The 27557-nt window shown below is 48.4% G+C and overlaps 1 protein-coding gene across 2 annotated transcripts in view; it reads left to right on the forward strand.

Moving 5' to 3' along the window:
- The window catches only part of GPC3 (glypican 3), a 127828-nt gene that overhangs the window by 96611 nt on the left and 3660 nt on the right, over positions 1 to 27557 (forward strand). Inside the window, exon 7 of one of the 2 annotated variants that reach the window (XM_064518327.1) lies at positions 5272 to 5440. The exons of the other annotated variant lie outside the window; for it this stretch is intronic. Coding sequence (XP_064374397.1) covers positions 5272 to 5440 — 169 coding nt within the window. The remainder of the gene's footprint in view (positions 1 to 5271; positions 5441 to 27557) is intronic. 2 annotated transcript variants of the gene reach the window in all.

Raw genomic sequence — 27557 nt, forward strand, 5'->3', positions numbered from 1 at the left:
GGTGCCAGGGGTTGTTGAGTTTTACTGCAATATGTGTTGCGTTTTGTTGCCGCCCAAGACAGAGAGAAATCTCTCTAGAGCTTGTAAAGAAGCAAGCAAAAATGATGCTGTTGATGCTGCGTTGAGGTTCTGCTTGCATGTGCTGTCTTGTGCCGCTGAGGGCTCTGGCTCACCGAAAGGAGCTGGGAAATAAGAGAGTGGAGTGGAGGCTATCAGTGAATCCTGAGATGAGGCTTTGTCAAATAATAAAGAAAGTATTTGCTAATAAAAGATATTTTTTTCCATGCTATTTCTTGGGCTAATAAGCAGAGGAAGTGAAGAGAATCGATTCTTCCTGTTGCATGCTTGTATACGATCATGCCACAAAACTCAAAACACATGAGTTTTCAAAAAATCCACAGCTTCACCCTTTTAAAATGGGTTCCTTATCCCAATTCTTGTTGGGCTCAGATAATGACCTTTGTAGGCAAAACAGCACCAGCTGTGTTTCATAACGGGAGTACACTTCTGTATGTTGTAATGAGCTGTTAACAGGGAACAGTATCGTGTGAAAATCTGTGCATTTCCCATGATGCTGTCCTGATTTAAAAGCCACCCGTAAATTATTCAGCATTGCAGATTTAAAGGTCAGGATTGGCTATCTCATATATATATATTTTTTCCTCTCCCCAAACAATGTTTTCAGCAGGCAGGAATTTAAAATAGAAAAATGTGACTTCCTGGGAATTTCAGTAATTACATAGAAAGTAGGGTGGCCACTTGTGTCCCCAAAAGCGAGAACGCAGCTCATACAAGGCAAAGGGAAGAATAGCTGTGCTCCTTCGAGACCTTCTCGTTGAGACTGCTGATGGAAGGCATCCAAAGTTCAGCGGACAGTCCTGAGCTGGTGGGTTTAGCTGAGTTTTGGGAGGGTTTATAGCAGAGCCGGAGGCTGGCTTTCGCTGCTGCGGTCGGTTCCCAGGGTGCCCCTCCTGACGCGCAGCAGCGCTGATGGACACAGGGCTGGTGATCCAGAAGAGTTTCTGCAAGAAGGCACTTTTTGCTGGATGCGAATACTTTATTAAACATATATTACAATTCTGAATATTATTTTAGCTGCAAGTTCAGTCTTCGTTCTCTCCAGCTTTTTAGGTTTGATCGTATTCCAGGGGCTTACTAAAAACATGCTAAGAATTTCAGCAAAACTCTGTGGAACACTTTTATTAAATTCTTTCAGTCATGCAAGCTAAATTAAATGACAGCTCTGTCCACCAAAAGATTACAAATATCAGTCAGACTTCTCCCCTAAACTCATGAAGGAATTAAATGTTTTTCTGAAAGTCCTCTATTCTCCTTAATAATGTTTGGCTGTTCTCTTTGCTTTACATATTTTTGAAGTATGTTGAAAGAGATGATTTCTGGCCTAAAGGAGCACAGTACTTGTATCTCACTGTCCATATTTTATCTGAATTTGTGGGCACAATTTTGGTATTGTCCAAATTGATATTTGCAATACCAGGAACATAGTTTCCAAAATGAGAAAACAGCTATTAAGCTCTAGTCCAAGGAACACAGTGTTGACTTCTTTCCAAGGACTGGAGATCAATGATAAAAAGTGTGTTGCAGCTCCCACTGTTTGTATTAAAATAGGAAAAACCAGACCAGGTGGCTCAGTGGGTTGGTAGGACGGTGAGCTCTGAGCAAAGTGGTTGTTGAGAATGAGGCGTTATAAAGATTTCAACGCGTGGTTGCTCGTCCAAATCCAGCTGAGTCATTACCCCGCGTTGCTGCCTCGCTTTCTGTCTGGTCACAGCACGGCTACGAATAATCTGCATCCACCGCGCTGGAAGGCCCTGCAGAGCTTTCCTTGCAGAAACGCTCGGCGCGCCATCCTGATCTTGTTTTTCAAGCTCCGGCGAGGCCACGAAACAAGCCAAGTCACAGCTATTTATGCGCGAGCCGCCCAGATGCCTGGTGCCCCCGGCGCCGACGTCCCTTCCGGCTGACGCGGCGCTGGGGATGGCGCAACGCTGCTGCCACGCCGCTCCTAGAGGGTCACGGTTTAAAAGTGGCTGGATTGGAAGCAAAATGTGGGCTGCGTGCTCAGCTGATGTGCGCTGGGGCCGGCGGAGCCATGCTTGCGGTCAGAAGCAAAGGTTATGTGTTTCTTTCCGTAATTATTGTGCATTAGTTACTGGAGACAGAGATAACATGCCCTGCGGACACCTTTGGGAGAGACACTTGCCTGGACACAGAGTCCCACAATTTGTTCCCTGGTTTACATCGGGTACATTAGTGTATTTTTATGTTAGTGTATTTTTATGGTTTTGTGGAGAAGAACAGATATGACTGTAAACTCTTACAGCTGGGTGAATTGTGATTAAGTTAAGACTATCTCATTGTTACATACTACTTTAGCGATCACTGGACTATGTATTTTCCTGCCTCTTACCATAGGCTTTAAACCACAGGACATGAATAAACTGTAATGTTAGGGTAGTAGTTAGCTTTGGTTGCTATTTAAGGACGGAGAAGCTATGTTCAGGCCACCAAATGTAATTTCATAAAGCACTTGGACCATCGTGGAGGTTGTGTAATGGTAGATGGGCATGACTGTGGTGTTGCTCTTGCCGAAGCTAAGGCATCCCACCATGTCCCCTGAACAAACAGGACACAACATGGTAGGGGTGGGATCTCCATCAAGCGCTACGTCTCCTAACGGTGTCGGTAGATTTTGAGGCTGGGACAGGCGTCCCTCTGGCCCCAGCTGTGTCAACGGGGGGCTTTGCCCTCTGCCAGCGTCATTGGCCGGGCACAGCAGGGCCCTGCTTTGGGGTGAAGATGTTGGGCTTCACCATCCGTGCCTGCTAGTCTAGTAGGGCTTCCTCATCGCTCCATGCTACTCTAGTGACTCTTAGTCTGTGGGTTTCCCAACTCTTATCATGGGGTTCAGCTGCAAAACTTGACTTGCTGAACCTCCTTGCAGATATTAGTGTTTGGGGACGTGTGGCTGAGGCTGGTGTGGACGGAGCTTTTGTCTTGGAAAACTGGGAGCTGAGTGTGCGACAGCGGCAGCTTGTCATCGTGGCGGTTAGGTCCAGAGGAGTGGCCAGCTGCCCATCACTGGGCTCCTGCCGAGAGTGCGGAGCGCGTAGGAGTAGACTCCATGCGTGCGTGTTTTGAGGAGAGGAGCTGTGTTTTCCTTAACATGGGAGCAAGTTGTGCGTTTTTGGGGTGTGCTGACCTGGCCGCTTCGCCTCTCACTCTGGAAAGGAGCCGTGGGCCAAAGCCGCTGTTGGTTTGCTGCGCTGCTCCTCTCCGAAGGACACGGGGCGCGCGAGTGGCGTGGCCGGGAAAACCCGCGGCGGTCTCGCGTCAAGCCATTTGTTTTCCATTACGTTATGCTACGCTAATATAAACAATAAGGTATGTGGACATTGCCGTGGACAGGGAGAGCCAGATGCTGAAAGCATTCCTCTGAGGCTGTATAAACTTCAGCAGCTAAATATTTTAGGAACTGTTTTGTAAGGCTAGCTTAATAGTTTAAAAATATAACCTAGATTCCAGATATTAAAAAATGCCTTGAAAGGCACGCATATTGCTGCAATAGATGGAGCTAACTAAACCCCTGAAGTATGCAGAAAGCTTCCATTTTGCAATATCTTCTGTTACTTATCCTTTTCATTTTTTTTTTTTTTAATGCTGAGATTAAATTCAAGAAGGCTTTTAACAGCGGAGCGGTAATGATAGAATTTTTCAGCATATATTAACCATCTGACTTGCACTTTTTCAAAATGAATCTGGGTTTATGATGAAATAGTTGGGTTATTTTAGCAATAACAAAATCCAAAAAGTCAGCATGAAGGGGACGCCAATATCTTACAGCATGTCCGTTCCTTCCAGGCACTGTGAAAGGGCAGCGCGGAGAGCTCCCACCCGCGCTTTGATAGCAATCCTGACTTTGTATTCGGTGAAGATGCTGGAATCCCCTTCCCAGTGATGTGGAACCTGTCATGACTAGTTAGGACTTTACTTTAAAGCATTTTATTTGTTTTTCTGCTCGCAAATACTGGAGTTGCTTTGCGCAGATAACAGATTATTCATTGCTTTGCTTTGCCTGCCAAGGTTAAGTCATTCCTGAATCCATCGCTGTTTGAACGCTTGTTTCTATGGACATCTCCAAAAACACATCAGGAGATATGAGGGGTCCAACCCAAGCGCACAGCTGTGAGTAGGATGTTTGTGAGCAGTCCCGTTGCGGTTGCGCTGCCGTCCTTTGGGAAGGCCATGCTGGGACAAAGACCCTCCAAACATACGTGATAGGATTCGAGATGATCAAAAGTATCTGGGTTGCCCAGAGCAGTGCTGGTGCCCGCAGAAACGCTGGGGTTGTTAACGGACTGGTATTTACTGCCCGAGATTCAAAATACCTCTTTGTTTTGGTTTCTCCCGTCTGCTCCAGACTGCGCCAAAGGACTGCAGGAGTTGTCCGCCAGTCCTGGCGGTTCTCCGCGTCTTCTCTGGATGGGGCCAGCTCGCCATGGCCACAGCAGCAGAGCTGATCCTGCCCTCATTACAACAAGCTGGATTGTGGCTTTTTCCCAGATGTGTAGGGAAATCCCTACCTTGGGACGGGTCACACAATCTGACTTTTTTTTTTTTTCTCCCTCCAAATCTTGGCTGCTTTCGGACAATCACTGTAAGCCTGTTTTTTCCCCCAAGAAAGCAGTAGTATTACTGCTATGGTTGTGGCTGGTTTTCTGAGCTGCTGTTCCCTTGCAGACCCCCAAAACTTAGATCAGCATCCTCTGCACTTCAAGGGTAAGGAATGAGATTTGCAGGTCACCTTGGGGTGATGCAAGGACTTGAGAGATGTCCTGATGGCAGGACTCACTGGCTACCTCTGGAGGACCTCCTTGGTCGCTGGTCTGGAGGCCTGGGCAGCGTGGGGTCACTCGGGGCTTGCAGACATGCTCCAACCTGTGGTGCAAGGCTTACAATGGGAGACGACGAAGGGCAGAGATGCTCGACAGGCTTTATTCCTCTCTTTTTGTTTCTTCTCCTGTGGTTTTGTATGCAGCTGAGTCCACAAACGAACCTAAGCTCTTCCAGAGGAAAATGTTTTGCTTGAGGGAGAATTATCCGTGCTGCTCGCTGGGTCCTCTCCCGTCGCTCCTGGCTCCGGCAAGGGATGGGGACCTTGCTCAGGAGAGGGGCTGAGGCCCGATCCCCTCGCAAGCGCGGGGCGAAGGGGCGCTGCTAGATGACCCTGCGGCACGTCCTGTCTTTCAGCTGCTGAAAGGGATGGCTTTGCCGCGCCGAAAAGCTCCGGGCAAAACCGTGGAGGAGGATGAGGAGGAGGAGGAGGCGGCAAGCGGCAACTGTGATGATGAAGACGACTGCGGCGGGGCCTCCGGAGATGGGGAGCTGCGAGTCCGGAACCAGCTCCGGTTCTTAGCAGGTGATGGGGACGGTGCCTTCGCTGGTCTGTGGGGGTCCGCGGGGGCTGCTGGCGGCGGTGCCGGGCTGCGTCTTGGCTCGCCATGGGAGCCCGCTGGGACTGCGGCTGCAAAGGTAACGGTGATGCTTTTCCAGGCTGGTTTTGCTCAGGGCAGCTCGTAGGATGGGAGGTTTGAGAGAGATTGCAAACTTTTTTTTTAACCTCTCGATAGGTACCAAAACTGACCTTTTCTCTCCTTCCCTCTGCTGCCAACACGCGTGGGAAGCCTGAGTTTCAAAATGAGCTTCCTGCCTGTCGGAAGGCATCTCTGACTGCAGCAAACCCTCTTGGTCATTTCCAATCTTTGTGATTTTTAGAAAAGATATCTCAGCTTCGTTTTTCAAAAGCAATTTAGGTACTTAGGAGCCTAAAGTCATACTGACCAGCAGTATGATGCATTTCTTTGGTTGCTTTGAAAACGGCCATCAGGCGTTCCTAAGGTTTCAAGGCCACCTTATAAATAATAACATACCCCTCATTCCCTATGAGGGGGAGGAAGCGAGACCAGGCGGGTTGGTGAGGCCACGTGCTTAGGCGACGCGCGTTGTCCGCCGGGCTCGAGCATCGCTGCACCAGCGTACGCCGGCTCGCGGCTCGGCCCAATTAGCTCTGGTTGCAGCGCTGTGTGTTACTCTCCGAAAGACCAGACAACTGAACCTGGATAAAATCAGCTTTACAGCTTTGAAGTTTAAGAGGGAAATTTGGGCTCTTAAACGAAGCACAGATGTTTATAAATTCCCTTCCATTGGTCTGAGATAATTAAAATATCCTTAATGAAGTGAGACCTGAAATATTAAATGCTGGTTTCATATCAAAGATTATTGACACATTATGTAAAATATATAAAATACATATATTCAAATATCAGTTAAGGGAAAGAAAAGGCTTTTTAAGTCCTCCAGTCCAGGTCTGAAAGAGAAATATAATTCAGAGAAGGATAAAATATTCTTTCTTTCATCCAAGAACTAAATATCAAAGTGTACGGTAAGGAAATGCAGGTGATGCACATTGTCCTGAGCTGCGAGCAGAGATACGTGTTTCATTTTCCATGATCTTTGTGTCACACCTTTATGTTATTTTAGCATGTTTCTAATTTCCTCTTATACCCTTTCCCATAATATCACCGCTGATCTCTGAAGCTGTGTATATAATCCTTTCTGCCGTTTTCTATCTCTCTAGGCTAGTTTAATCACTGTATTGATCTCCCAGATAACCTGCCTGTCTAGCAATTTAGACCTCTCTTGTCACTGCAGTGTATGAACATGTTGTAAGAAAAGAGGAGTTATCCTCCCTGTGCTACTCCACTGGAGGCTTTTTGCTGCCGACTTTGCTACAGGATGGTGAAATATTAATTTTAAATGGTGAAAAGACAGAAGTGGTTTGGAGCTTTGTGTTCCTGGCAGATTAAATCTTTCAGCTTGCTGAGAACGGTAGGTTTGTCCAACACAACTTGTAGGCACCAACTGGCCTCGGAGGAGGCGAGCCGTGCCAGTGTGGTGGCCAGCTCTCCTCCGCTTCCTCATCTTTGCATGCCGTGATACTCTGTTTTGTGTTGTGCTTCAGAGCATAAAGGCAAAGTTGGTCGGACAGTGACAGAATCATGTTTGGTTGGTACTGGATATAAATCATGACCCTCTGTCCAAGTCTTATTTTGGAAATGAGCCCAGGAAAAACTGCTGATGGTGTGGAAACACTTTCAACATTTTCAGAATGATATTTCTTTTTACTTTGAAAGGGTATTTTTCAATTTAATTTTTTTCCGTCGTATCATATCGTATATACATAACACAAAATAAAAGGGACCAGAAACCACTCCATGTTTCCCGGCTGTTCCACAAATTCTAAATTCTAGGTTAGCGTTCTGATGTGACATGGTGCCAGGCACTGAAATCTGGAAATACTTTGTGAAATGAACTTCTACGTTCAGCGTGGCCTTATCTCCCTCCATCCCGAGGTGGTTACCCTGCCACAGAGACGCGGAGGGCGGGGGCAGCCGGCTCGGCGTTGCTGACGGTTCCCTGTTCATCACGTGCGGGATGCTCTGCGCTGTTAAGGCAGAGGAGGAGAGTGGTGGGACGGCCGATGGGTCGTGTGTCGTGGTGCAGTGGTGGGACGCAGGAGCCCACCTCGAGCGGATCCGAGTGCCTCTGCTGAACCTCGGGGCTGCCGTCAGGGCACATCGCTTGGGTGTATCGTTTCTTAGGGGACCTTGTTCATCTTGGGAGTTTCCTTGGCCCCGTGATAGGAGCGGAAAAGGACTGGATCTGCCTTACAGATAGGCTTGGCAGGCTGCTCTGTAACATGTGTCCTTGCGCTATCCAAGAACAACACAGAAAAAATTCACGTGGCCCTGTGAGATGAGGTTGTGGGCTGCATCAGGGCCACGTGCCTCAGGTTCTTGGTCCTGCCCTAAAATCTCGTGTAGTGAGATCAATATGTAAAATAAAGGCTTTAACGAGACGCATAAACATTCGGCGTTGCGACCGAGTCTGTAGCAAACTGAACTGTAGGAGGATGTGGATGCCGTGGCGGATGAGCGGTGCCCTGGACAGGAGGACAGATGGGTGACAGGGTGCAGGTGCTGGGTTCGGCGAGAAGCTGAGTGACCAAGTTGTCTGATTTTTGCCCCCTCTGAGGTCTTTGCATGAGGAGGCTCAGTCCCGTCCCACCCGATGCTCTGGTTGTCGGACGGTGGCTCTCCTGGCAGCCCGAGGTTCTCCTGCGTGGGTGCCGCTGGCCCTGCCGGTTAACGGGAAACGTGCTGCTCGGGACTGGCCTCGCCATGATGTCCCCTTGGAAGGTCTTGAAAGACTGGAGACTAAAAAAAGAGTACAGTTTTTTTTTAAAAAAGTCAGTTTTCAGTACCGACTGGTTTTGATTTATCGCCTGTTGTATAAAGTGTAACCTTTGTTTCCTATTTATAATGACCCTGTAATAGCTGGACAGTCAACTTAAACTTTAATGATTTAAACATACTTGTAAACTGTCAAGTCAAAAGTTTGTGAGTGACTATAAACATATGCTGGTGAGCACTGTATGCTAATAAATTCATTATTGTGTTGCCCCAGTGGGAAGCACTGAGATGGCAGGCTTTTTTTATGATAGGTCTTTTATTGTTTGTCACATCTGCAACACATTAAGGATTTTGAAGGCAGATAATGTTTACAATAAGAGAAGGATTGAAAACTTTCCAGGTCGGTGAAGAGCCCTTCCTGTTTTTAAACGGGATAGCCGTGGAATCTGCACCGCGTCCATGTGGCTCTAAAAATAGAGACATGTCCATACGCACACGTATATTTATGCCACGGCAGTGGCAAATCATGTCTGCGAATAAATTACAGTATTTTCCCTCAGATCGCGAGTCGTTGCAAATGTATGCCAGAATCTGCGCTACAAATGTACTCGCACGTGATCCTTCTGCGTCTTGTTCCCAAAGCAAACAGATGCATCGCTCAAGGTGCCACTAACAACTCTGAGCCTTCGGCCAGGAAGCCTGAAAATAAACCCGGGGTGCGGGAGATGCTGCTGCCCTGAGTGGCATCGGGTGCTGGGGCAGAGGAGACGGCTTTTCGGGGTGCATGGCTGAACCGGCAGGCATCTGGCTGCTTCAGACCATTGGAGGGTTCATCGGGAGAAGTAAATCCCTTTTAGGGGCCAGAGCATCACCTGGGAATGTTCCGAGTGATCCAGCAACCGTCGTCGGGGGATGAGGGGGAAGATTTACCCTTCCAAAATATCTGCGTTAGGCAGTAACAAAAGTTGTCTTGGGAACAGATGGATTTGGCAGAATTAAGCAGAAATAGTTTGTCCTGGGAAGGGAAGTTGGCCTCATCCCATGAGATATATAAGGATAGATGTGTGCAATAAAGATATATAAAGATGGCTATGCAGTTTGTGTGTGTAAAACAGCACCGCTGCCTGGCTGTGCCTCTTGCCTAACCTGCAGTTAGTTTTGCGTTTCTGATCTCCCTCGATTAGTTGCAAGGGGAGAGAGAATTTGTAGTTGGGGGCCAGCAGGAGCCCCTCTGCTAGCTCAGGGGCTCAGCCGAGTTTTCCCGTGCGTGGAGAGCACCTTCCCCGCAGGCAGCTCCCGCTGCGGCCCTGCGCCTCCAGACCAGCGGGGCTGTCGTGCTGGTGGGATGGGCCAGCAATCCACCTTGTACCTGACTCTGGGTGCAAGTCGAGATTAGCACAGCGTGTCCCTTGCTTTACTGAGCTCCGTAACTCTTTAATAGCTTCTGACTTGCTTTGCCACTGACTTGTCCTCTTGGCAGGGTGGTTTCAAAAGGTCTTGTCAAATTGCAGGCTTGAACATCGCCTTGCGCGTTTGCTGAGGGCAGTCACGTCGCAGGTAGGAAAGGCATTTGGTTGGCAGCTCCATCATAAATATTGCAAAGATGTTGTTGCTTCCAAAGGAAAATAGGTAAAATCAGAGAGCGCGTTGTGTCTCTGGCAGTGAGCTTTCTAGAGAGAAGTTGCGATCCTCCTACCTGGTGGTGGACTGTGTCTCAGAGGTCTCAGTGTCGAGATGTTATTCCGGGGATTCAGCAGAGATTTACCTTTGGTGACCTGCCTCTCGTTAGCCCTTTTTCTCCCAGGTTTGCCTCTGGAGGTGCTGTTGTGGTGGCAGCGCTGGAGGGCAGGCAATGACGGTTTTGTTACAGCCCTCATGGTTTCTGCAGTCTATTCCCAGGAGAGGTTTTCCTCAGATGTGGGTATTCGTGTGGGAACGGGAGATTGCCCTTCACCTCCATTGCATGCTGGTGTATCTGCACATAGGAGAAACAACCTGGTACGTGTACCAAGACAGCAGGTCCCTTATTTCGCTGGTGCTGGGCAGCAAACCCGTGAGCGCTCAGACCTCCGTCAGGGCTCAACAGAGTCTGTGCTCGTGTTAGAAAGCAGACCAGCATTGTTTAAAACATTTACAAGGTCACCTCACCAGATCTGTTAAAACGGTGACTGCTTCTCCGTGAATTTCTCCCTGTGCCCACATCTGAGCTGCTGGTGTCTGCTGATGCTGCTCTGCTCGGTTGAGCCCTGGGTCCTGAGAGCCAGTTCATCTGGATGCTTATCTGTATGGTGAGAAGGAGATTTTCAAATACCCGATTTGCCTTCAAATCCTCCTTGGGTGGGTGGAAGATGTCCCTGTCCACGTGGACGCTTGCTGACAGCACGGGGACCTCTGGCCGCTGTGCTTTCCCAGTGTATGGCCTGCAGACTTACTGCTGCGCTGAAAAATATCAGGCGGGACCTCTTCATCGTGCCTGGCTCTGCTCAGCCTTCAGCAAAGGTGCTCTGTCCTTGTCACCAGGCGAGGTGAGCCGTCCGAGGTGGCATCCATTTTCTCTCTTTTTTTTTTTTTTTTTTTTTTTCTATTCTCCTAAATGCCTTGGGACTTCTAACCGCAATTTTTGTAGCAGCAACTTTAGTTGTTTCTGTTGTTTTTTTTGCAAAGAGGATGCTGTTGAAAACTTGACTGAAGCAAGAATAGCAGAAACATGCTGTTTTACAAGATGCTCATCCTGTCCCGAAGCAAAATATGACAAGGCCAAATGTCAGCTAGATTGTCCTGATGGCAGAACTGGAATCGTACCAACTAAAACAGTGCAATAGCTTGATTATTGCTTTTCTATTTTGAGGGTTTGTGTTTGCTGAAATTTCTTCTTTTAATGAAGATTTGGTTGGAAGTCAAGAATTCTTTGTCGCTATGCAAAATGCAAGCTAGAAGATAGGGAGTCACATGTAACAGTTGGCTGAAGCTGTAACTGAGTGGCAAGTTCATGAATTTACTTTTGAAGTCAGCAAAAATGAATTTGTTTATTGACAGACTGGGAAAATGATTGGTGGCTTTAAGAGATGGGCCAGCTTACAGCAGCCTTCAGCTGGCTGTTTTCAGTGCTGTGACCCTTCTGGGCCTTACAGTATATTTTATGTTTACCTTTTAAAGGGTTCTTGTAGCTTTTATGCTGTGAGTTCCTCCAAGGAAACAATAAATCCCCAACTGAAGAACTAGAGAATCTGTCTGTTAGAATAAATTTGCACATTGAGAAAAGCCGTATTTATGCAAAAGCATCTGAAATCGGCAAGCGTATCCACTGGATATATTAACCCCATGCTCTTATTTTTCTGTTTTTTTTTTTTTTTTTTTTTTTTTTTTTTTTTTTTTTTAACTCTTTTGGTGTTGGTCTTCAGGTTGCAGATCTAAATCCATCTGAGCAGTTTGTGTCTTGTGTTTTTAGGAGCTGACTTCCACTGCTTTGGTCCATTTTGACCCAAAGCAATGAATGACGTACCAATTTTTGAAAGCTGGATCAGCTGAAGACATTTAAATAGCAGGTAGTCACATAGCTATAAATCATATGCATCATATTTACAATGTGAGCTGAAGATGGTTTAAATCATTATTTTGGAGTCTCAAATCGGCGCAGGCCGGGCTGGTTCTTGAGCTCAGTGTATGGTGCCTGGGTGGAATCTGGCAAGTTGAGACATACTGATGTCCGACGAGATGATCTGCTGCTTCTGCTTTTACACTGTACACATTTACAGACGTTTTGTGAATGAGGCTCTGTGACTGCTTCTCAAGCCCGTACGTCTTGGTGTTTATAATGGCACTCGGCTGGCAAAACATTTACCCCCTGTTTGGGCTTGAACACAGGCTGCGAGTTTCAGTGGTAGCTTGTGTAATACCAGAGTGTCTAAGGAGACACTTTTTAACAGTGTAATCTGGGAGCTGATGTATCTTTAAATTGTTACTGAGAGCAGCATTTTACATGACTGAACGCATCAAAACAATTTCAAGTATGCAAAAATCTGCCTTAGTTGCAATAGTGATAGTCATATTTATTTTTAAAGGATGATGAATCTGTTTTCCTCTAGCTGAAAATGCGCGAGTCCTTCTAAGGCTGGGAAACACGCTTCCTGACTCGGATACAAACTTGCTGTTCTTTTTGTGCCTTTTTTGTCTTCTGGGAAAGACAGAACAGTTGAAATGGATTTCTTTTTAAGGGACAACAATAAATGAGTATTTCAGACAGAAGCAGACCAGGTGGTACTTGCTAATGGACTGACAAGATAACCTTACGCAGATAGTCAGAGATAGTCATGGCATCGTATCTGCAGAGCTTGCCGCACAAAGAGCGGTTTGTATGCGAGCCTGATAGCAGCCGAGCACGCTGATTGACTCTCTGCGTGGGAGAGGGTGTCCCTTTCATGGGCGGCTCAGCTTTTCCTAATGCCTTACTGCAGGTAAACTGATAAGAGCGATTACAGGGATGCAATAAATGTCGCCTCAGGTTATACTTCAATGGCCAGGAGTCACTTTTTTGACCACCTGAGCACCAGCGCAGGGGAGCAGACGTGGGACGGTGCTTTAGCAGGGTCATGTGCTGAGCTCCTGCTGCGGTCCCGCAATGCCGCGGTGCTCAGAAACTGGCTGAACACGGGACCGGGGTTGGCAAGAGCGGGATCTGCTGAAGCACACAGCCGTCGTGGTGGGGATTTGGCTGCACGGCCAGTGAGAAGGGTTGGACAGGAGGAACTTCGCACAGCAGGGAGACCCCAAAGCTTTATGGAGTCAAAAACGCCAGAAGACGAATTAATGGAGCTGAGATCTATCAAGGACTATTAAACACGGCTTGGCTCAGGAAGAGCTCGACGTGCGTATGCCCAGAAAGTGTCCTGAGGAAATACAACTGTGTGAAAAGCTGCAAATGCAATTAACGTAGGGCCAGATGTCCCTGTCTTGTTTAAGGGGTCTAGCAGAGGGCCTTGGCCTCTCAGCGGTGGCAGTTTCACTGCCATCGATTGCCTTGGCCTCCGATAGATGTTGTCCAAGTGGGCAGAGGTTGCTTCAGGTGGACCATGGATGTTGCCACTTTATGGAAGATTTTGGGGTACAACTTTCAGAGCACTCTTGAACCCTAAGGGGAAGAAAATGAGAAATGCTGAAATTCTCCAGGCTGCCTTAAAACTCATGACCTTTGCCTCTTGGTTCCCCTGTTTGAGTTTGAACAAATGTGTGTTTTGTTATACGGGATACTGTGGCAATGACTTAACAGCGCGAGTTATGGCATTGCGTTATGGCAGCAGCCGAAGGCTCCGGGGAGCTGGTGTTTACTTGGATGTGGTTGAGCGAGAGCCTACGTGGTAGTAGGTCTCCTTACCTGAGATCCAACATGCTCTCACTTGCTGCAGCCAGGGAGCATCACACTCTTGAAAATTAGCTTTTACATCTTTCCATAAATGTATAAATATGTGTCTATAAACTGATCAGGCTGGATTAAATGAAGCTGAGAGTTAAATGTCTGGAAGAGCTGAAAGCTAGTGTCAGCAGAAGAGCCAAAAACTGCTTGGAGTGATCCTGGAGCAGGGCTCTGCTCCCGCACTCCAGGACAAGGCTGCTGCCAGGCGCTGCTGGGCTTAGACCGCTTTGGGAAGCCCCCTGTGCTTGGTTTCTTTCCAAACAACAAGGTCACGGGCTTTAGGAAGTGGGTTTCCGGGCTGCAGGGAAAGCTGTTCCCTGATACGAGGCTCCCAAAATGAAACCCATGAAGATCCATGCTGGACTAGCATGTGCGTCTGATCCTGGAGCCTGGGCGCTGGTGATCGATGGTCTCCAACCAAAGGAAACCCAGACTTGTCCAGAGAGCAGACTGTCTTTTTAGGCCATGTCAAAAAAATATCAGAAAGAGGGAGAGGGGTGCTTCCCCAGAGAAATCTCTCAGGCCTTGGCGTTTTCAATCCACGCTTCTTTTTCTCTTCTCCCCACCCCTCACTTTGCTATAATTGCAAGTAAAATAGTTTGTACTTGGGCCTGGTCTGCAAATCACTCATCAGTTCGTGTATTACCTGGACGTGATCGGTTACTGAGTCAACACTGGCCTGTTTGCTTTCAGTGTGCTTCAGAAACGGGGGAATTCATCATTTGTCAGGAAGAAGCTCTCTTCGACTGTTCTGAATTAGCTGTGACCTGCTGCATGAACATCTGTCGTCCTCGCTGAAGCTAACACCAGTAGTAACATGAACTGAACCAGGTGTGTCCGAATGCTGGCTCCAGTAATTCCCATATGAATCTCTCCCAGATTCTCGACCCCTCACAAGGGTGAGATAAATGAGCTGTGAACTGGAGGAAAGATGTTCTCCTTCCCACGCGGTGTCTGCGAGCCGCGGGACTCTCTGCCTCCGTCATCCTTCTCCCTAACCGTGGCTCTAAGGAGAACATAGATGGGTTTGCTTCCTTATCAACAAACTGCACACAGCCAAATGCTTCTGAATCGTGAGAGCCAAGTTTGTCGACCTTGCCAGCTCTTGTGGGTGTGTGGTGTATCACCTGGGGCAAAAAAGCTTTGACCCTGAAATGTAACCTCCCCTCAGTTGCTTTTATGGCTCGTTGGAAAGTTTCTGATGGAAAGACTTTGTGCTGGGAAATGTCTCTCTGCTAGAATGGAGGTGCAATGGGAGCGTGCTAATTTTTGCACAGTTTTGTGGTTTTGTTTTTTTTTGTTTTTTGCTTTGAAAATAAATTGAAACTTCTTTCTCTCCTGTGGTGGAGAAATGCAGAAACAGCCTGTTTGCCCGTACTGGAATGCATCATTGTGAGCTTTCCTTCCAAAGTGGCTTTCTGTCTAAAAGTGTGCTTGAGATTACATTTTTAATTGTACCACAGAGAAGATGACATCCAAATGAATTGAATGGACTTTGTTGGAATGGTATGTTTTGACCTCCCAAAGTCAACTTATTTTTGTTTGTCTTTTTATTAACAATAGAAAATTTGGACGCATTTTGCCTTTGTTCTAGCTTGGAGTAGTAGCACATTCCATGTTTGCTGTGGGAATGGAAATTTGGCGTTTTGACCAGCTTCTGTTGTTTCAGAAAATGTCTTCAATGGTATTTAGAGCTCTCAAAAATATCTCGCAGCCTGCTGCTGCTTGCTGTTTGCTTTCCAGTTCCTGCGGCACCTGGGCCAACTCATCCCCCGGCCAGAGCAAGGCTCTGCTCTTGCCTTGCCGCGGTGGGACCCGGCGAGGGGGCTGCTCCCTGGGATGGCGGTGGTCCCGCGGCCAGCCGCTCCCTCGCAGGATTGCACGCCGCTGGCCGGGGCGTCCGTGCTGCGGTGGCAGCTGCTCCGGGAGCTCGTTTGCTCCGAGCCGCGGCCGTTCGGCGGGTGGCCAGGCTGGAAGGGCACGTGTCATCGTCCCAGGGCCAGCGAGGGAGTCCTGGCAGGATTTCTAACATGTAACTTGCAACCGCAATGCGATACACATCCTTTTTCTTCTTTTTTTTTTTTTTTCTTCTTTCCTGTTTTAGTCCCAGCGTACTTAGCGTCTCGAGTCTCTGTAAAATTGTTAGACTTGAAGCTATTTTGGAGTTGCCTGGGTCCCATGGATGCTGGAGACGCTTCCTGCACGGGGAGGCAGACATCTGCTGCAGCATGTTTTTGGACTTTTTTGCATTACGCAGTCTGCAGTTGGCAGGTGGGAGCTAGTGGTTATTATCAGAGTCTGAGTAATATCCTTCGCCTCCCTGATAACTCTCCACTGGCTGTTCTGCAGCCTGGGTGCATTTGCTTGTCCTGTTCTGGTTTGGTGTGGCTAATTCCAGGAAAAAGTAAATAAAAGAAAGTTGTGTGCTCCCCAAAGTCACAGTGCAGCACAGCCTGCAATATTTCTTCCTCTTCCCTTGTCCTCTTCGCTTGTCCACATAAATCGTGTGTTAAGGCAAGTGCAGAGAATGGGAAAGAATGCATTTATACCAGAAACGCATTCCCCCTCCCGCGAAGGGCAGACTTTCTACCGTGTCGGAGAGCAGCCGACGTGCTGTCGGCTTTGATTTCCGTTGCTGGCGCTTGTAGCTTTATTCCTGCCTTTGCAGAGACTAAAAGATGCTCTGGGTGTGTCCGATACCGTGCAACGAACATGCGGCTGCGTGCTGGCTCCTCGGAGTGCTTTACCCTTCCCGGGAGCAGGTGCCTGCTCCGTCTGTCTGCAGACGCTGTCCCTGATGGACCAGTTTCTCCAAACCTGGGGCCAGCGGCAGCTCTTGGGTGGAGAGGAGTAGCCGCTGCAGCAGTACCCGGCTGCTTTTGCTCACTGCATTCATCCCCAGCCCGGGAGAGCTGCTCCTTCCCCCGTGCTCATGGGGTGTCCCGGGGGGCTGCCACCATCTGATGGGTCTCCCCGGGCCCGGTTGCTCTGGCGTCAGTGGGAAAGCCAGGGTCCTTGCGCAGAGCCGGTCCCGGAGAGCTGAGGGTGTGCTTTGGTCTCCTTACTTGGAAGAGGCCGTAAGCAAGGGCTGAAATGCAGCCAAAAAAACCCTGCCTGAATTTCCAGAGAACAAATATCACCTGGTGGGTCAGGAAGTTTTCCTGGAGGTTTGGCTGATGTTTTTCCTTCTAGTTTGCTCCCCTAAATGCTTTTAGTGGCAGCGTTGTACGACTGAAGACAGCAGAGGTGGTCAGGCACCGTGGGCAGAGGTAGGTCTGGTGTGGTCTGGAGTCCCCAAGGTGCAGGCGTCCCTCATGTCCCACCTTTAACCAGAATTCTTCCACCAAAACCAGTCCTTGCATGGGTAAAGTCAAGCGTAGGCTTAAGGACCCAGCTGAATTGGGCCAGACACTTAATGCTGTTAGCAGATGCTAAATAGGTCTTTCTTACTTAGTGGCCTTAATATATTAAATCAGTCAGCGATATTCTATGAAAAGTCATGCTGGAAAAGGGAGCAAACTGTAAACTTCCAATTTCTGCTGGATCAGGCCTCTGGAGATCTGTGTGATCTGGTGCATTGGAGGCAGCGCTATTGCAGTGACTCATAAACAGATGTGCCCAATTTACATTGCAGCTTAATACCTTTGTTTAAAAAAAAAGAGCTTTTTCAAGACAAATGTGTTAAAGCAGATGTTTCCAGTAAAACAAATACTTGTGTGATTTACAAACAACTTCCCACCGCCAGAACTCATTAGGAAATGTGGAAAAAAGAAAAACAGTTCTGTGTACCAGCGAAAGAGCAAAATCCAAAAACAAGCACATAGCAAGGAGGTATTTTTACATGTTGAATGAACCCAGTGCATGGACTGGGAAGTAAGTGGTCTGAGAATGATGACAAACCCCAAACATTTATGTACACTGAAGAGCACAGATGTCTCTGTCAAAATAAATGGCCAGCTCCTGTTATGTAGGAGGATGCAGGGCAACCAGGACCACTGTGTGGGATGGCCCAGAGGCTCCTAAGTCACTTCTGTCCTACTGAAACATCTTACAGCCCCCTCCCCTGCCCCAAATTTCGCATGTCCCCAAATCTTCCAAAATTTCTTAGTTCTATTTACAGGGGGTCCTGGCTCCTTGACGATCCGGTGGCATTGCCCGTGTCGGGGTTTTACCCTGTCAGACGGAGCTGGGCTGGAGTGAGGGTTTGGCAGCTGGGAGACCCAGGTGAAAACCCTCCCGGAACTGCCACTAGTTGTTTAGCAACTTAAAATTGTCCTGCAAAATTTAAGTAAATGGTGTAAAATTGTGCATATTCCCATGGTTTAAGTACAGCCTGATAGATTTTTTTTGTTCCTGGTATCTGTAATGCTTTTTCTCATTGTCTCCATCGTCTCTGTGGGTGTTGAACAGAGAGGAGAAGAGCGCAGATTGCAGGTACGCTGCGTTCCAGCACGATCAGCTGTCATTATTTAACGACGAGGCTTTTAACCAAGTCTTTAAAATTACCCCCTCGCTCGTAAGCTGTCAGGTGTGAAGCTGAACGTTGCACAGACTCGTGCTGTTGCGCGCCGTCCCGCTGCAGTCACGCGCGCTCGCGCCGTGTGTGCCCCGCGAGCGTTTTACGATGCTCGCCGGCTAGCATTAACAGACATAAAGTAATGTTTTGCAAGTGTAAATCTTTTATTCCGTGTGCATCAGGCAGGATATTTTGAAGGGAAAGAAAGGTAAATAGAACGAAATTCTCAAGCAAGATTATTGATATGACAGGACTAAAGAGCTTGGGATTCTGTGAAAAGTGCCTCTTTTCATCCCTCTAATAAGTCCATTACTTGCACTCGGGAATATTTTAAGGTCCTTTTCATGCTGAATCTGGAGTTGAGCATGCTTTGCATTTCAAGCTTTGTCTATGAATCAGTAGAAGCCAAAGTTATTTCTGCTTTAAAATAACAGGAGCAGGGAACAGCTAATCTCTTTTCATTCTGAGTCCTTACATTATTTTACTGGACAGAGTTTGTGTTGGCTACAAAACAGGGCATTCACAAAATCTATGAGAAGGAATTTAGTCTAAGAATGAAGCCTAGATTGCAGGATGCATAAAGGCTCCTTCTCCTCAGGCCATTAAGAAATTCCAAATCTGAGCTATTTTGACCAGCGACGTTAAATTAGCCTTGCTAATTTCAGTAATTCAAGCTGATAGCTGAGTTTACAAATCTACCAGATGAGGCCTTCCCATAATTACAATCTCAATGTGCTTTTCAGCTAAGGTGAGCTGGCACCAAAAAAAGTAAAAATAAATACAAGGGAGAAAAATGCTCTTTCTGTTCTGGCTTTTGAGATGAGTATCTCTACAGAACACTTAAATGGCTGTATTGTGCCAATAAGACGTTCTCCGTCCTGGGCTGCTAAGTCCATTTTTCCTCTAATGTGTGAGTAGAAGAGCAGAAAAGAGACTAGTTTTTTCACTGCCTCGTTTCTTCTGTTGCCTCTGTTTTTCAGAGGAGCACTGCTGGTGCTTTTAGCTCAGTTTTTAATTGCTTATTTTGGGGTAATAATTTCTACTGAGGAAAGAAAGAGTCTGATTGCTTTAGCCTCTTTTGAGGGGGGGAAACCTTTGGCGGGTAAATTCAGGTTGGAGGTGGTGGAGTGACCATACACAGCGGTGGCCCCCCTTACCCCTCTGGAGAAGAAGGCAGTGATTTCCAGGCCGTGATGCAGCAGATGTTCCCAGTGTGATGGAAAGGTCTGGAGGATACGTTTTCAGAGCCATAAGGCGCAAAAACGTGAAACAAATACGAACTGAGTGCATTATTTAAAAGGGTGTTAATTTTATTAGAACTGAGCCGAACCGATGTAAGGGCGAATGTAAGTATTCACATCAGTACTTAACTCTGGCTGCAATGTTCATAAAATGTCCTTTTGATCAAGCTGGAAGTGTTTTGATCCTTATTCTATGAGCATCACTCAAAGTGACCTAACGCTAGCTCGAAACAGGCATCTACAGCTGCAGAAGTCCTTGAACGATCACAGGTTGGGAACTTGAAGCTATGTTCTGCAGGGAATGCTAATATTACAGCCTTTTTTGCTTCCAAATAAGAATGAAAGCACAAAACCTCCCATGAAATAAAAATTCCCAGAAGCCAATTGATCTGCAACCATTGACTATGGACACTTGGATCAAACTATTAAAGGAAATAGCGATTTTAATGGATCAAAATAATAATAGCGTTGGTGCTACGTGGTTTGGTATCATTGGCACAAAGAATTTTGGCTTTCCCCAGTTGGTAACGTCGCCATTGGCGCAGCCCTGTGAAACATCTCGATTTTTGTGAGACCACCCTGATTTAATAGGACATTTTTCTCTTGGGCACCCGCAGGGCTGGGAGCGCTGATGGGGTGAAAGTCCTGCCGCGGCTCCTCCAGCTCCCAAACCCAAAGCAGTGCCGGCACGTGCCTCGAAGCCCATTTCTGCCTGGGAAAGAGAAAAAACATGCAGGAGGCTGGCGGGCATCTCCATCACCTCCGCTCCCTGATGTGGGGAGACTGCCAGAATATCCAGATGTTTCACCCTGGATGCTCAGGGAAACGCAGCAGGTAACGCCCCAAAATGGTGCTTCGGGCAGGATTGGGTAGAAAAAGCCCATTCTGCCCAGTTTGTCAGGGTCTGATAGGGCGTAGCGATGAGGTGGCCCTTGTGACGGGCTCCTTGCGTGCCTGTGGACCGCTGGGTTAGCAGGAGAGCAGCGGCGAGGTCACATCTGTGCCCTTGCCGAAGGCTGAAGGGAACCGCTGCGGTTCCCGCGGCCCGGCTGCACTGCCCCTGCGCGTGGGAGCGGGGCGCTGGGGGGCTTGGCGTCACTCGAGCCCAGCTCCTTCTCCTTTTTTGGGAGGGTGGGAGAGGAGGAAAGCTGAAAGGCACTTCTTGATTTCAAGGAAACTTTATCTTTAATCTCTGTAATCCGTTTTATAGAGGATTTTGTATTTTAAAAGGGATTTGCAAACTGGATTACGTAGACTTTTTATTTTGATTTTCCACTGCGATTGTGACATTCCTGAGCCTGAGCCGCGAGAGCTAAAAATAGCGCGGAGGGGGAGGCATTCCTCGACGTGGACCTCGGGCTCCACTGGTGTTGACACCTCCCGGTGTCACAGCCGAGCTGCTGGGGTGTCACCGCCCCGCGTGCTGTGCAGCGATGCATCCGCTGCGCTTGCCGAGCGCTCCCGCCGGAGCCGCGCAGCCCCGTCCCACGGGACCCGCCGCGGCCGCGCTTGCACGCCGAAGCGCCTTCCTCCTCGAGGAGGAGCTTGGGGACCTCCAGGGTGGTGTCTTGGAGCTCTGCGGTGGCCCCGACTGCCGGCGTCAGGTGGAGCCCTCTCTGCTCCCTGGAAAGAGCGGGTCACAAGCTGGATCTGGCACGAGGCTCGTGCTCCACCGCGGCGTCCTGCCGCGCGGCTGGGATGACTCCGGGTTTCCGAGCAGAGCTGCCGCTTGGCTCTGGCTTTCGGCTCCGTCGTGCTTCGGGACCTGGGTTTGAGCTCTGTCCTTTCAGGAGGCAGAGAGCAAGAACTAACGCTGGTTTTGCGTCAGACGTCACCCACGTCCAGCAAGCAGCTGGCTTTGATTTGGGTCCGTCTTTCACAGCAGCCTGGCAAAAGGCAGTGCAAAGCAAGGTGCTGGCTTCGGAGCTCGGTGCGTGTTCCCGGGGCATCTTCCAGCACGCCTGGGAGGGGGACGGGACCTGCAGCCCACAAAAAGTTGCCCAACCCTTCTCTTCTACATAAAATGGGAAAGTCAGGTATGGTGATGTTTCCTAGTGCCTCCTGCATTACCCATTTTTATAGGCTGAAGTCACTTTAATGTTTCTTTAGTATAGGGCCATTTTTTAATTTTTTTTTTTTTTAGCAGCTTAATGCAATAAAAAAACTGGACAGTGCTGTAGCCTCGCGGCTGCCTTCCCTTGGCAGTGGTCCCACCTCAGTCGGTGCCCTGCAGATGTCCCCGGGCCGGCCGGGCTCCCCAGGCGCGGGCAGAAGGCAGCGTCCTTCCATCCGCTCAGGCAGCTCAGGAGCACAAAACCTGGGATTTCTTCAGGAGCAGAGGCAGGCTCAGCAGTTGAGCGGATGTTTGTGTGTTGCTACGTGCCGACTGTACCTGTGGGGCCCAAGAATTTGGGTTGAGACCCGAAATCTTACTCCGAATATCTTCCTTGGCATCGTGAATTCCAGGCTCGTGGAGTCGCTGTCAGTTTGATGGATCCTCCGGGTTAGGAGCGCTGCTCGGACGCTTTGTTTACACGTGTGTTCAAACAGCTCAGCTGCAAAATGCCAGCCAACTTCGATTTTCCTTTTCCTTGCAAGCGTAAGGGAATGATGGATGTCCAGGGATTTTTGATTGAATGTACACAAAGTCCCGGCTCCTTTCTGATGGAAGAGGCACGCTGCTGGTTCCTACCTGGAGTACTAATGCCCAGAACCCAAATCTCTGCGGCCTGGGCCTGGCTTAAGTCTGGTTTCTGCTCATAATGCGTCACAAAGAAAATTGTGAGATGTTCCTGGGTCCATAACACCGCTGTGAATTTTCTGATCAAGCACTGATAAATATCCTTCTGCCTCGAGGGCTGCTTTTAGCGGATAGCGTCTGGACTCCAGGGGCCATTCGCGTTCCTCGTAGGATTGTGTCTTGGCAGGACTGCCTAGTGAACGAGTGTCCTAAATGTGGCATTTGGAGCTTGGAGAGGCTAACGCTAGCAGGTAGAGAACAAGAGCTGCCTGTCCTGGCCATGGCGCAGCAAAGAGCTTTTGCTACGCATAACGGCAGCAGTTGAAAAATTAATGAGTGTTGTACTTTTCACTTTCCTGCAGTGCGTATGGAAAGGATGGAAAGGCTTCGACTGTCTCTCTGAGGACCAAATCAATCCTGTGGTAGAAGAGGAAAGGGTTCCATCCGGCTCCCTCATTAGACCACTCATTTCCATGCCAGTAGAGTCAAGGGGAACAAAAATGAAGGAGAAAACTTCAGTTTGGTGTGATCATGCTGGTTTCAGTGTCATTAGAGGAAATTTGAAGCATCTCATTTTGCTCTGCTGTCACTGGGACCGTTACCTCCCAAAATCTGCACTGCCCTGAGGTGGCACAGAGAGAGCAGGATGGACCGCTCCGTGGGCTCAGACCGTGAAGGTCTGTGCAGGGACCAGAGGGCCAGCGCAGGGAGACCCGTGGTCTGGGGTGCTGGCTCCTTCTTCTGAAGTGAAGTCCAGCTCCTGGCAGTGGGGGATCTGGAAGGAAATTACTTGACCTATATTCCTGCTTCAGAAATCATTTCCCTTCTATTCATTCTCTTCTGTTTCCAGCCTTTCCTTTCTTGTCGTCCTTCTTGATTCCTACATTTGCAGATGCTTTTGGCTTTCCATTTTTAGCTCACTGTTTTTCAATTCTTCTCTCCTAGTTCCTTTAGGTAACAGCTCTTTTTCTGGACCATACAGCTGTATATCAGATCAGGGCATGCTGCTCTGTCATCAAAATACAAGGACTCCAGCGCTTCCAATTAATAATGCTAATGAGACTTGTTAATTTTTAATAGATTACACGAACACCTTTTGCTAAACACGTTTTTGTGGCTCCGCTCTGCAAGCAGAGTTCAGAAACACTTTCACTTGTTGCCGAAGGAAAAATGATTAATGCACTTGCAGGTGCCAGATTCTCTTTGGAGTAAGTCTAGAGAACAGCGAGGAGCAAAGAGGAATTAATGAGTACTTTTTTTAGAAGAAACCATTGGCCAAAGTCACAAATGACAGCCCTTCCTCCGCCCCAACCTCTGGACAAAGTGGGGTGGAGAAGTAGTCACCTGAAGTGGGGTTATGGTGCAGCCCCTCTGCCTGTGCCATGGGAAGTGTTGGGCTTTTGGGGATTTTTTGTCCCTTTCCTCCATCAAAGGCTTGAGGATATCCGTGGCCAAGATTCCTGTGATAGTCGCGGTGGTGGGGACCCAGATGTGTGTACCTGTGCCGTACACCTGGGGCTCCTTGCAGAGCTCATCGCTGATGGCCCTGCGTACCTGTAGCGGCACGAGGATCGCTCTCCTGGGTCGAGGTGGACTGGGAGCTCCCTCACCTCTCCACACCGGATGACTTGTGCTCTTCCTGACTCAGCTCCAAAGCTTCCTTCCCCCATGACCTGGAGCCACAAAAATTACCCTGGTCGCTGCCCTCCTAAAAAACCCCCTGCCGTCCTGGGGGAACTTGACCCGAATCAGCGCTGGTTTTCAGTGGTGTCTGTGGTCCTCGGGTCGCTTGTAAGGGCACGTTCTGGCAAGTGGCGGGCTGCAGCACGCGTTGCTCCTGCATATGTCGAGCCAGGGTAGGTCCTGGTTTGCAGATCAGTGGTTCCCAAACCAATTCCTTTGAGTTTCTTCCCAGGAAGTTGGTTTTACCGCTCGCTGCTGAGCCGAGCCAGGCTCCCTTGGCCACGTTGCCAATGACACAGGCATGGTGTTGAGCCGTATTTTTCATTTTTTTCCAAATCTGAATTGCCAAGAGCCACACCTCCTAAATTGCTGCGGAGGAGGTGGACGAGCACAGGCACAAGGCCATGCACATGCTGTGCATCCAGCTAGGTGATCTCAGCCACCATGCCAACCCAAGCACTGCAGCCAGCCCTGGCTCACGCTTTAATTACGCACCATCACGTCCACACCTACTGCTGGGGTGTTACAGCTCCTTACGCAAGGAGACAACTGGTGAACCTGTTAGTGCTCCAGGATTTTGGCAAGAATAAACCCAGAGGGCAAAACCTCCCTGGTAAAATAAAACCATACTTGGCTAGATGTTTAGAAGAGTCCAAGGTGTTTTGGAGACGCAGAGGGCTGATGAGGATCCTGGCTCTGTGCAGCTGTGGCCTTGTGCACTGTGTGATGCTGTGGATGTGTTCAGACGTTTGCTTTTTGGATACAGAGGTATGTTTGTAGTAAGAGCTGTTTGCATTAGAAAGCCGGGTAATTGGAGGTTAACCTGAGCAAAGCTTTTGGTGTTCAAGCAGGAATAGTGTGTGATGAAACGGTAGCGTTTTTCTAGATTTTGGGTGACAATACCTGTTCTATTGAAGTGCTTGGAGCCATAGACACAGGGAGAGCGGGAAGTCAGGGTCAGGCAGTCTGATCTGCAAGGCTCTTACATCTCACCTTATAGTGAGCTCAATAACTTGGGCTTCACTTGAACATCTCTGCCTTTGAGGAATCCAGTCTCGCTTTGGAGATACCCAGAGTCTGCTGCATCCCTCTGCAGTTTGTTCCAGACTGCAAGGCTCGCTGCTTAAAAAAATAAAATAAAGCAATGCACCCTAGAGATTATAATTCTCATCTGTAATAGTAGCGTGTGCTCTCCTAGACCAGTCCTGAAGGACATGCGCAGGGCAGGTGTTCACAACTGATCATGAGAGCTTCAGGAGCTTGAAAAGCTGTCCTGCTTGTCTCCGATATCTCTGCTCAGTGTGTTTTGTGCTTATTGAAAACACATGGTCACGAGCCGGTCCCTAGGCCCTTTGCACCACAGAGTGTCTGTCATCTGCAAGAGCCACCACTGTGTCCCCACAAGTGCTGGCCCCCTCGGCAGCCTCGTTTCCTGGGCACACTGCAGTAGGCAGGACGGACTTGCCCCGCGGGGGGATCCCCGTTGCAGCCATCGCCACTGCCCGGGGCACCAGCAGAGCTATCGAGTGACTCCGTGAAGCCGTTTTCGAGCATGGACATCAGTTATGGGTATGTTACTATATTAGGTCGATTGCTGAACCATCTGCTGGGGCCAGCTTGGCAACCAGGCGGCCCAGATGCCTGGCTGCGAGATGACATTCCCTGGCTCCGGGCGCCCGGCAGCAGCCCTCCGTTCCCGGCTGTGCTAGCAGAGCTGCCCGTGCACCCGAGCCAGCCTGCTGTAGCCGTGCGCTGTCCTCTTGGATGTCATTTGCCGCAGAGGCATTTGCTACCAGTTATTTGCTTCAGACGCCGTTGCCCTTTTAGGGGTAAAAAGGGGTGTTTCACTCGGCATCAGTGTGTTTTGCGCAGGAATGTGCGTGCCTGCTGTAACGCTCCCTGCATGCCGGTACTTATCCTCCTGGCTTTTTTCTGTGCCAGCTGCAATGGAAGTTATTATGCCAACTTGAAAACAATCTCCTCCCGCTTTAGCTGTCTTTTGTAGATGCGTCCAAAGCTAGTGCGGTTCAGGAAGAAGAGCATTTTAATGATTTGTGCCCGATAAGCTTGCGCAGAGATGGTGCACCTACTTCTAGCAGGAATCCAGGGGAGAACGTCACCGCTGTGCAAAGCGCGGTTTTTAGAGTTTGCAGCAGTCCCTGAGTGCCGTGCAAGCTGAAGCAAGAAAGACCACTGAGGCTTTTGCTGTTGAGGAGCAGAAAGCACCGCAGCGTTGTGTTCCCGGGGCTTTCGTTACACGAGGCGCTTCCAGGGGACGGTCTGGGTTCAGCTGGAGCCGTTCCCCAGCTGCGTAAGGATTCTAGGAAACGGCACAGCACAGCCTGCTTGCACGCACACAGCCAGCCGAGCTCATGATTGACTATTATTTTAAGGGGATTATCTAATCCACGGCCCAGAGGACACGGAGGGCTGAAATGAGTGAAGATTGACTACGTAATTAGTGCAGATTGTTGGTAATACCCTTCAGACTCTTAACTGATTATAAACAGAAACAGATTTTTCGAGTTTTCCCCAGAAATGCCTTTGCAGGGCAAAGGGCCACTTTGGAGCAGAAAACTGTTGCAAATTAGTGTGTGTAATCAAGGCTGGGGCAGTTGGGACCTTTAGAGCAGAAGATGGCTGGAAAGCAGGGCTGCGAGGCTGGCTGGGATGGCGCACGTGGCAGATCAGCCCTCTCCTGCCAGGGTTTTTCTCTCCCCAACAGGTCTGGGGGCTTGAAATGTTTCGCTCTACTGTGGTGTGGTGGTGAGCTTCTGTACTAATTGGGGAGCTTAATGAGAACTGGACAGCTGGAGGAAGCCCACTCAGGAAATACCTGATTAAGAACATTTGTTAATCTGGATTCCTGGATTTTGAAATATGATTATTATTATTGCTATTTGTTCTTCATGTTGTTATTGCCTAGACTGTGCTATCTGCTGGTCCTCTGGTCTGTTAGAGGTGAATACCTTTTTTTTAACATACATATTATATATATGTATTTATTATACACACACACAAAAGGTCATTAGAAGTTGAGTGAAATGGATTTGCTACGGATAAGGACCCATTATTAGTGTGAAATAAAAGACATATGGCTAAATCCATCAGCCTCAAACTACAATTGGACACAAACGCAGAGAAGGGAGTAATGCAAGGAGCATTTAAGACAAATGCCACACCCAAACCCAAACCTTCTAAAGCTGTTAAACAAAGCTGGGAAAATATCTCGCAAATCTCTGATGACAACAGGGTTTCTATTTCCTTCTTTGAAGTTTGGTCAAAGAGAATGAGAAACCAGAGTTCCCACTTGGGTGAAATTCCATGATTTCAAAATTTGCCTTTCCTCAGATTCAGGTGAGATCTAAGAATTTGAAAATTTCCCATGTGAAAAAAAAAAGTCTGAAATTAGCATTTTGGTACACTTTGGGTGAACATTTCCGGCATGATTCAAATGTGTTTCAGACTGTGTGGAAACTGTGATCTCATAAACTGTAAAGTTTCAGAATGAAATGTTAAATACAAGTGTCAGAACCCTTTGTGCTGCTAAGGACTTTGTTGGAAGTTCTCTTGTTTCACGTCTTTTCTAAACTGAATGCAATTGTACTTGCTTGGCTCCTGTGGATTTTTTTTGCTTTTCCCAAAGTGACGTGGTCTAACAGAAAAATATTCCCCACAAGCTTTGCCACCTTGC

This window comes from Dromaius novaehollandiae, chromosome 11, assembly GCF_036370855.1.
Source record: "Dromaius novaehollandiae isolate bDroNov1 chromosome 11, bDroNov1.hap1, whole genome shotgun sequence".
In the NCBI taxonomy this organism is placed as follows: Eukaryota; Metazoa; Chordata; class Aves; order Casuariiformes; family Dromaiidae; genus Dromaius; species Dromaius novaehollandiae.